The 10,996-nt window shown below is 39.3% G+C and overlaps 1 protein-coding gene across 1 annotated transcript; it reads right to left on the minus strand.

The window, feature by feature from the left end:
• Nucleotides 1–2,791: 2,791 nt before the first annotated feature.
• pyya (peptide YYa) lies at nucleotides 2,792–10,060 on the minus strand. The gene is made up of 4 exons (XM_049561272.1): nucleotides 9,948–10,060; nucleotides 7,346–7,533; nucleotides 3,349–3,429; nucleotides 2,792–3,236 (listed from the first exon to the last, which is right to left on the minus strand). The coding sequence occupies exons 2-4, from the start codon at nucleotides 7,531–7,533 to the stop codon at nucleotides 3,212–3,214; spliced, it is 294 nt and encodes a 97-aa protein (XP_049417229.1). The 5' UTR covers nucleotides 9,948–10,060; the 3' UTR covers nucleotides 2,792–3,211.
• Between the last annotated feature and the right edge of the window lie 936 nt (nucleotides 10,061–10,996).

The raw sequence follows: 10,996 nt of genomic DNA on the forward strand, positions 1-10,996 counted from the left end.
AAGGCATTAACATTTCCTCTCTGTGTCTTCCAGCAGGTTTAATTAGACTCTGTGTAAGCCCCAAAAGTCCTTGTGACAGGCCTGCTTTGATAGTCCAAATGTTCTGTGACTTTTTGTGTCTGTTGTTTTCCTCTCATGTATGCTTCTCTATTTTTATCAACTGAAAATTATAATCAGGGAATAAAAAGCCAGGAAAAAGGGCCATGAAGCTCTGTAGGTGGGAGGATACCATAGCAGTAAATATACAGTGACTCTACCATTGGCCTATCTGAAAACAGTGCAACAGCAGCATACAGTGGAGAGATTTGAGTATTACAGCTGGGTCAAGTCAACTGTGTCAGCTGTGGTAATTCGATTGGATGACCAGTGTTGGGTATGTCTTTATATCATAGTTAAAAAAAACTATGTTGTACACCAAAATGTGTACGTATTACAAGGGTACTTGGTAATAATGTGGGTGTAATATCTGTATTAGTGAAATAATGGGACAGAACCATTAAATGTTTTCCAGTATTACTTACAGTAGTATTTCTTGCAACTATCTGTGCTTTACTTGAGTTTTTAAATATCTGTCAAGTTTCACATTTACTCCGATACATAGAGATGTATTAAAACACCTAAAATTAATACATTTTTACAAGGGTTAACCTCCAAAGACAGTGGAAACTACCCAAGATCTCGTCCACTGAACTTCTTTTTCATTAACTTCTTTTTCATGGTCAATCAATGGTTAGAACCATCTCTAAGGTTTATGAAACCCTGTTACCTTTTCTGTTAATTTCTGAACTGAAAAAATTTACATGGGAGAGGGACTTAGATGTAGAAACTGATCCAGTACTGTGGAGAGACCTATGTAGCAATGGTGGTACACACACTAAATGCAAGATATAGATTAATTCAGTTTTCTTTATCAGACTTATCTCAGTCCTTCCTAGCTTTATGAGTTTAACTCTAAATGTATCCCTTTATTTTAGATGTGGTTTAGTTGAGAACATTTTCCTCCATTCCACCTAGCAGCGTAGTAACCTACAAGGTTTAGAACAAGGAGTTCTAATTCTAATCTCACATACAGTCTTTCCATTAAGCTTACAGAAATCTTAGGGCTGGTGACATCACTAACACGTCTTTAGCTAGGCTGCTGTCTGCTGTCACACCACAGAAAAGCTCATTTTTTGGCAGACACTGGATTGTGCTGGTAAGTGGTGTGCTTTTATCACTGTTTCCTTCGTAAGCTTGTTTCTGACTGTGTAATCAACCCTCTGGTAATGTAGCATCACCATAGCTACCTAGCTAATGTAAGTGTCAAGCTATTGTTGTTATAGAAACAAAACCCACACACAGCACGTCTTTAAGGAGTAAGTGCTCAGAGCGCTTTTTTTATGAAGCGCCGGGATTAAGTGCTCCCCACTTTTCTGCTGAAGAAAAATGCCATGTGGACACAGGACTTTAGGCAGGCGGGAGGGGTGGTGGATGGTTCAAACAAACACTGGAGTGTCACCACAGGTCAATCAAATTATGTTAACAAGCAGAAACTGCACATTTCTTGTGCAAACGGAAGTTTATTTTGAAAAGACACAATGTATGTGATGAGCAAAACTTGCCCTCCTGGAGAATCCAAAACTGACACGAGGGGCACCTAGCATGCTATATTTTGACGTAGGGCCATTGAGCGTTGGTATTTGAGTTGGTATTGAGGATGTGTTGTGCATCGCGACAAATGTCAGAACTCCCATTGCTGGCTAGATTGAGGCTGTCAGAAGTGAACAGTTGCAAACCTCTGGAAAAGATAACTTACTTACCAAGGGATAAGATACATTTTTTCTATAATGGACAAACTTCTATCTCATACAACTGAATGACTGCCTGCATGGTCTCTATTCTATTATGGTTAATGCTAACCTATCTGTTGAATACTGTTGTTTCCTGGATTTCATTTTAGTTTAATTGTCACAGGCTCATTTCTTTTATTTTCCGGTAATTTATTTTTGAGATGTCTGTAATGTACAATGGGTGTTTTTGTATAGTTGATTTTTGCCTGTGTGGTTTGTGTAATTTTTGAGATACCAAAATAAAATACTGAAAAAACAAACAAACCTAAATAGGGGACCAAATGTGGATTGACCTGCCGCTGAAAAGAGTACACACATTCCCTTCTGTTTGAATAAAATGTCCTAAATCTATAGTAAACAGCTGTTTCAAAATATCATTCTCTTTTTAGAACGGAAATTACACTATATTTTTGTGCAACGTATCCACATACAATGGTTCATATGATATACTCACAAAAGCGCTCCATGCATGTTATGTAACATAGAGTTACATGGTTAACAAAAAGTTACGTGGGTTAGGCTTGGACAAGAAAAGTTACTGTGGTTAGGTTTGACGTGCTTTAAAATGACTCAAAGTTGAAACGATTCTAAACACTGGTCTCCAGGGGAAAGTCCTGTGTTTTGTGTTTTACAGGGGACTATTTGCTTCTTGACCTCTGTCAGTGCATTGGTCACGTCATCACTGTCTTCTCAAATATGTGGGCTATACACAAATTACCCCATAGTTAAATGGGATTCATACAAATACAAACAAAGTATGAGACAAGTTTGATTCGTGAGCTGGTTTTAAAATATTTTTGCTCATGGGCTTGAAGCTGAGTGACACAGATTGGCTCGGGGGAGATGGATTGTTGGACATTGTTGGGTTTGGTCTTTTTGATCCATTATCCAGAGACTAAGATATAAAATGAGTATGCACTGCACACTCACAGCATCATTACACAAATAGAAAGAAAACTATTCTGATTAATCAACAAACTTTAATCACACAGAACAGTTTTTATTCATTTATTCTGATGTTACTTTGTACAGTAGCAACATTAAAACAAGAATTTCCTCCTTCCTAAACAGTGTTAAACAGACAGTAGAGGGACGTTAATGCTCACACACACACACAGACACAGTTCCACCTTCTGATTAGTAGCTCTGATCTCATACATATATTTTATTTCATTAATAAATTATGTACAATCTTGTTGTAATGAGAGCGATGTGAGAGAGTGGCAAGAGAGACAGAGAGAGCTTGTTTTCTGGACAGTGATGGTCTTCCATTGGGGTCAGGTTCAGGGGTCAGAGGTGAGAGGCACATATCGGCCCCTCCAGGTGCATTGTGGGATGCACCCAGAGGGAATGCCTGATGAGGAGGGAGAGGGGTGGCGCAGTCACCACATGTAGGAATCATCGTATCTGTGGAAGAACACAAGGAAGAATGTGTAACGCTTGTAAAAGTTATCAATGTTCATATGGGTTCACTACAGGTCACATGACTCCTTCAGCTTATGTGTGTAAGGGTCTTCACCTTGATCTCTGGTCTCTGTCGCTGTCACCACCAAACAGCAGCTCTGCAACCACATCCTCCTGAGTTGAACGCTTTCCATACCTGGGAGAGAGATAAGGAGAGCTGTTTTTAGCCATGTTAGTGGAAAAGTTCTTGACAACTATTGGATCGATTGTTGTTCAAGTTGGTACAGACACCCATCATGAACAGAAGATGAATCCTACTAACTCTGGTGATCAGCTGACCTTTCATCTAGAGCCACTAGTCAGTTAGACTTCTCAGTCAGTGAAAATTCTCAACATCTATTTGATAGATTAGCACAGAAGTTTGTGCATTCATGTTCCCAGAGAATGAATCCTCATGACTTCGGTGATCCTCTGACATTTACACATTGCTTCCTGTCTCAAAGAGGACACCACTCGCCTGTTCAAAACCCTTGGTTTGGGCAATTGTTGTAGCCTACAGGATGAAATGAAGCACATATATTATGTTTTATATTATGAGACATTCAAGACTATTTTGTCTTCTTGTCTTTTTTTGTGTCCTCTTACTCTGTCTGCCTTTTAATCTGTTGGTTCAGTTTCCCTCCCTTTCTTCCTTATACTGTCATTTCACAGTCATGTTCAAACTGTGCAAGTCAGAGTGTGTGTGTTTTAATGCTGGTTTGCGTAAGTGGGTGCTATTTCCAAGTCTGGATGAGTCTTATCATTGTCATGATAAGGAAACCAGGGGTCCAAGAGAGCCGCAAATGTAAAACCACAGAGCCGTTTAACAGAAAGTTTACTTCCTAATATGTGTGTTTATGTGTGTGTATGTATGTGGAAACATTGCATTTCAACACAACCCCTGCAGCGCGACCTGCAGTTTCTCTGTTTTCCCATCAACCACCTGTTCCACCTCCCACTATGCCCCCAGCACCCAATCTTATGCTTCGTTACACACAGGGAGGTGGATGAGTGTCTTTGCCCTGTGGGAAAGCAATCATACAACTCTGTCTCAGCTGTCACACAGTGCCACACATCAGGATGTAAAATGTTTTCCCCTCTGATAATGGCCCGTCTGCACCCATATATCTGCCTGAGTCTCCCTGGTTGGTCCTGGTCTTATTTCCTACCTATCTATCTATCTATCTATCTATCTATCTATCTATCTATCTGTCTGTCTGTCTGTCTGTCTTTCCATTTGACTATCTTCCCCTGCATCTGCTGTTACTGTTCATTTCTTCTCCTGTCTGACTGAGACTTTAAAAATTGTCAGCTGCTTATAAACTCAACCGACTAAACTATAACCAAAAAAATAAAAATAAATAATGGTGTCATAACATCGTTGCTATTTTGTTTACAATTAGTGCCTAATTCCACACAGGTCTTTGTAGGAAACTTCTTAAAACTTTTTTTAGGAAAGAAGAAATGGCGCACTCTTTTTTTAAGCTAGCTTTGCGGTAGTGGTATATTGTGAAATATGACAAGCATCCATTAGCACCAACCATGTTGGCATAGCTTGGAGGGAAGAGGGCTATATAACGCTCCAAAGTTGGGCTAAATTTTGACGAGGGAACAACTGGCATGGCCATTTTCAAAGGGGTTCCTTGAGCTGTCACCTTAAGATATCTGAATGAAAATGGGTTCTATGGGTACCCATGAGTCTTCCCTAAACTTGAGAAGGCTTGTTCCAAGTAAATGTTTTGTTCCTAAAAATCTAGGTACTTCACTCTAAAATTAAAATTTTTTGTTTGTTGTTTTAAGGAAGAGGACAACCAGCCAATTTGAAGAACAATGAATGCATATATATAAAGACATTAAGGTTTCTAAACCCCCAAATTTCCAGCAAAACTTCAGAGGATCTGAACTCAATGGAAGCTATGGCTCTGGTTTTTATGTGTTGAGTAAAGACAGGGGTATAATTGTCCAGTTATATGATACTATGAACTGAGGAATATAGTAATGCACCACAGGCATCTGACTGCCCAGATCCATCAATTTTATCCATAGCGCCATCACATTCTGCAGCATTTTTTTTTTGATGCAGTCAAGTCTTCAAATAACCATTAGTTACCTTTATCACATTGGATTTGTCTTCATCTCCAACTCTCCAGTAAAATGTAAACACCTTCTACTCTCAACCAATTGACTTTCTATGGCATTATGAGTCTTCTTTAAACCACATATCTAAATATCAATGACCTATTTGGCTTTCATGAATACAAACAGATAGCTCATGAGCCAGACTGCGTCAGATCAAAAAATATTCCATCTGACAATTCCGTACCAGCAACTTTTATACCTGAGAGCAGCAGGCCTTGGCTCAGGCCTCGCTAACTGGATTTGGGATTCTTTCTTGGGTCCATCTGCACCGATTTTATTGCTCTGGTCCCGTTGATTTGGAGGCCTGGAGGTTTTGGAGAGTGGCCAGTAATCTAATCTACTGAGCTGCCGTGTGCGAGCGAAGGGTTGGGGGGATGGAGGCAAGGTGGGGGAGTGCATCACACATCGACAGAGCTTGGGGCTTAAGTATGAGCGGGAAACTCATAGAACTCAGCCGCTATAATGACTTGAATCAGACAAAATGAAATAAGTGAGCAAACAAAAGGCACACTCAGCTCAGCTGCTGTTTCACTTTTATTAGCTTAACATCTGAAAATCAGTTTGGGGAAGGGTTCCTTTAAATTTTGGGGCTCCACATATGGTTCATTACACAGTCTGTCTGTTACGTCTGTCTTCATGAGGACCCTCCATAGCCTCGAGATCTATCTTTAGGGGCTGTATAAAAAATATTAAAGAGGGAGGGGTAAACAGAAAAGAAGGAGTATATTGGCATCTTTCTTTTGGCTAAAGGGACGGTAGTCTGACTTTTTAGTCAATGCAGGAAAGAGACCGCAGATTTATCTTATTTTGGCCTTCCCTTGTCAGATTTGTCAGGGAGGCAAACAGATAGCACTTGGTGATTAAAGTGCCCAGTTTACTCTTTCATATTCATGAATTTTTATTCAAAAGTAAATGAATTGTGTGGAGTATTCAGCATTTTGTTATACTTGCCATGAATTTGGCAATTTCTAACTTTACTTGCAATGTGTGCAGTGGTGGCTGCAGTGGAAATTATTATTCCATTTAGATATGGAGATCTAAAATGGGGTCCACTTTCTTAAATATCCACCCAATTGCCAAAAAAAAATGTTGGTATTGTACATTTTTGCAAACTATGGATAGGTTACTTTTGTACATTTTTATGTAGTAGGTACAAAGTCCTGGTTATGGTTGGAAAAAGATTATGTTTTGGCTTAAAGCACCCAAGTTTGAGGCACAATTCCAATCTCTCTGATAAAACAAACAAAAAACAAAACAATGGCTTTTCATGCCACTATCCACCCCGTCAGGTCAATGCAAAACACCCATGTTTGGAACCTAAAAAGCTGTTCTTCAGTGGTCTGCAGCTTGGCAGTCATCTCGTCTAAGTGACATGCCATCCACCATCCCCTCCACCTCCCGATGACAAAGTCAGCTCATGTAGGCCTATTATGTCACTTTAGAAACGATGATACCATACATATGAAATGCAGAAATGTAAAGTATTTGGGTTTGCAGAAACGTCCAATGCCAATGTTTTCTTCTGGTGACTGGGCTGTAATTTTGGTATTTTACATGATTTGGAGGATCAAAACAAAGTTTAAAAAATTCAGTAAGTCTTTGGAGGGCCTTGCTTTATCAAAACAATATTGTGGCAAGTGGTGCAGAGATGTACAATTCCAACATTTGTTCTGGTGACTTAGTTGTATAGTATATAATAATAATGATAAAATAACATAACTGTAATATTTGAAATAATAAAATGAATAATATGAAAATTATACAGTTTCTAATCTAAAGCTAACCTGAGAGCTACACCCTTTCAAAGGCACTTTCCTTATTTGGATTAATTTCTCCTGTCCTGGTGATATCATCGAGCTGTTGAAAATACAGAAGTAATTGTGTATATACACTTGTGCCATGTATATGTACAGCATGTATGTGTATGTACATACCTCTGCCTGGTGATCAGATTGATGTAATGTCTCAGGGCAGTGTAGTACTTGGCCAGCTCTTCGGGTGGGGCATCTTCACCGGGGTTCTCAGGTTTGGGGGGGTAGGCATCTGCCAGCGTTCCCAGACACACCAGCACACACAGCACTACGGCCACCAGCACTGTCCATGGCTTCAGCATCACGGCCATCTGAAATAGGGTGACAAGATGTTATGGATCCAAAGTTTTAAATGAATTACAATACAAAAAATAGCATGAACTTTTTGGATTTCTTCTGGAGATAAATGACATAGTTGATGTTTTTTTTCTATCAGTGGCTGATTGTAGTAATTGTGCCAAAGTCTCATTTTCCACTGTGTCACTGATGATGTGGAGATGCTTTGTTTGAAAAATCAATAACTAAAAGAAATCTCCTCGTATCACAGATATTTGATTGAATTAATCCCCTTCAGGAGTGATGGACTGACAAAGACATTTTCTCTTTCTTTTCTAATAAGAACAAACGTCTCCTGAGGGGCGCTGGGTGGGAAAATGGTGTCATTTGTTTTCCTAGGAAACATCTGCTCAGGCTAAGTCGGCTGACGAGTAAATAGAGGTGTGTGAAGCAGCTAAACAAGTCAATGAGTATCATGTAAAGGAAATAAAAAAGCTCCTTAGGCTGTAGACTGACTTATGATCACACTCCCCTGGTTGAGTGTCGCTTAGCTCCTGAGGACGACGAAGGAAATGGATTGACTCCAGTGGAGGAAACTAATTTCACACACCATCAGGGAGTTGATGCTTGTCATGAAATGGACATACTATATAGTCATAGGCTGCACATGTAAGATGTGTTGATAATACTCTGTATGCTGTTGCAGCAGCTCAATCGCCATCCTTGTGTATTATAAGGAAGCAATATCTTTTCCTTTTATGTGAGCTTTAAGAGGACTACTACAACTACTACTACTGCTTTAATAATAATAATAATGTTCAGGAATTACATATCTGTTGGCTGTTAAAATATTAAGGCAGGAGGCAATAAAACCCTAACTGACCTTTCTCTAAATCAATATAAACACATAACAACTCAATTGAAAAGCCAATTGAAAAGAGTCTCATAATCACCAAGGTGGTCGCAAACAACATCAAATGAAAAATAGGCTCCAGAAAAACAGCAAGAGAATAAAAGCTTTCAAACTTGTCTCTGTTCATCAGTAAACAGCCTCAGATAAGTATGATAATTATTAAATCGTTTTCACATCTACTTGGGCTTCTACTTTAGCAATCTGCCCTTGAATAACAAGGCTGAGTAATGCCATGAGACAATGAATAAAGTCTATGAGTAGATTAAGCTCCTGATTTTATTGTTGACACCATCAGCCAATAACACATACCTCTGCAGGTGTTATAATGAGCAGCAGATGTACTTCATAGATTTCCTACTCCTCTGTTCGCTCTAATGCACTCTTACAATAACTGCCATTCTTCTATAGCCTATTGCAGAGTTATGAATCACCCATGCGCCTCTTTCTACTGCTGCCTGTGATATCTGAAGCATAAAACAGCGCTTATTTAACTGGAAAAAAAGACAGCAAGTCCACTACTGTCTATGTCTGCATTAATGGTATGTGAATATTAAACAAACAGAAGCAACTATTGAGTTGATTAGATGTGTCGGCGGATTTGGTTTGGATTTGGTTAAAATCCCCGCGGCGCTGTCCGCGGTGCTGAGCGCACCTTATGGAGGGGATTTGCCCTCAGCGGAAACTGAACGCACGAAAGCGATGCCAGAGGTAGGAGCTGGCTACTTAACCCCGAACTTTTACAGTTAAATTAGGATAACATACACGCGTAGGCGACTGAGAATAAAAGTGGAGTTAGTAGTTTAAAAAGAAGTGCTACGTTTTGCTATGCCAATCCCAGCTGGCACAGGACGACCTAAACGTTAACATGTGGTTGAAATTGAAACACTGAAACAACGTTTAATTTTCATGCTTGGAAAAAGGTTAAATCTACACTGAAACAATTCTGAAACAACAATTGAAGTTTATGAAACAATATTGAAACAACACTGCGAAATTAACGTCGATTGATTTTTCAAAATCAAAACATAATTTAACCACGGTAGCCCTATATGGTGTTTATCCAGCAGTGATTAAACATTAGAATGGCAGCTGGGATAAAAAAAAAAAAGTTTTTTAAAAAAGGCGCATCATCTTAAATCATTAGGGTGCGTTTTGAAGTCGGTACTAAAATAGTAGGACGGGGTGCAATTTAATTTATCTGCAAAAGTTGAAAAGAAAATAACACTGGCTGAACAAAACATTTCAACATTTCGGGCTTCTATTTAGAAAGTATTTCTCATGAAAGTTTAAATTTGTCTTTTTTTAATCTATTTTTTCTTCTTCAAAAACGGCACAAAGTTTTATAGCCAGAGTAATAACAAAGTTAGATCATTCATTGCAATTCAAATGTACCTCTATTTGGGACCTTGCACAGAATCCGACAGACTATAGCTCACAAACATCTTTATTCGCACTGGGATCAAATGCACCTGACTCATCCTCACCCAGCATGTTAAATAAGCGTCCATTAAGAAGAGTGAGAAAGAAGTTACTTACTTTGAAAAGACTTTGGAGGTTACAGGAAGAGCTCGGGACCACAGGTGGTTTCTCGCAACAGCAGTAGAGGTTTGTTTGTGCCGTCGATGACTGTTTTCTTCTCTCCTCTTCGTCTGAACTCTGCACCCCGACTGTGGTGATTTATATAGTTGAGCAGCACGGGAGGTGGGAACGCTTACACCATTGTACGTGCGTGTTTTCGTGTGCGTGTGTGAAGCAAAAAGGGTGGGGAGAGGGGGGCGAATGCGTCAGATGGTGATGATGTTGGAGATATTACGCATCACGCAGTCAATGATGTGTTTTAGATAGTTCACAGATGACATTTTGGGCCATGACACTCAAAAGCTGCATCAGTGGAGAGAAAAAAACAAAAGAATGTTCATGTGGATTTTCGTCTGCTTCTGCCAGAATACACAAACTGGGTCCTGGCCTTCATCCCCCGCTCTCCAAACTGTCCTCTACAGCAAAACTGCAAATTCCCATCACTAGCAGCATCTTGACCTATGACCTCCATAAAAGAAGGAAGAAAAAACAACATGGAAAATCAATAAAATATCACTTAACATGTCCAAATCTATCATTCAACCAGAATATGTCTAAAAAAGAATTATTTAATGAACTGACTAGTCGCCAGAGGAGAATGTTGATGTATATTTCTGCAAACCAAGATTACATCACATTTGCACGTCATAAGTATCATCAAGTGACGTAGTAAATGAGCTGACTTTGTCATCAGATGGTTGAGGGGGTGGTGGATGGTGTGTCACCAAAATGAAATGGCTGCCAGGCTGCAGACCACTGTTGAGACCAACAGCTTAGACATAGACTTAGACTTGCTTTATTGTCATTCAACAGACACGCCATCGGTGCACACATTAAACGAGATTTCGTTACTTTGGCTCATGAGTGGACGCATAAATTATGTAATATACAATAAAATAAAATATAAAACACTGGTATGACTCAAAAAAGACAAACAACATAACCAGTTGTGTTTTAACAAGTCATTGCTGTGTTTAACTTTAACTTTTAATTTTTTTGGTGATCTG

This window comes from Epinephelus fuscoguttatus, linkage group LG19 (assembly GCF_011397635.1).
Source record: "Epinephelus fuscoguttatus linkage group LG19, E.fuscoguttatus.final_Chr_v1".
In the NCBI taxonomy this organism is placed as follows: Eukaryota; Metazoa; Chordata; class Actinopteri; order Perciformes; family Serranidae; genus Epinephelus; species Epinephelus fuscoguttatus.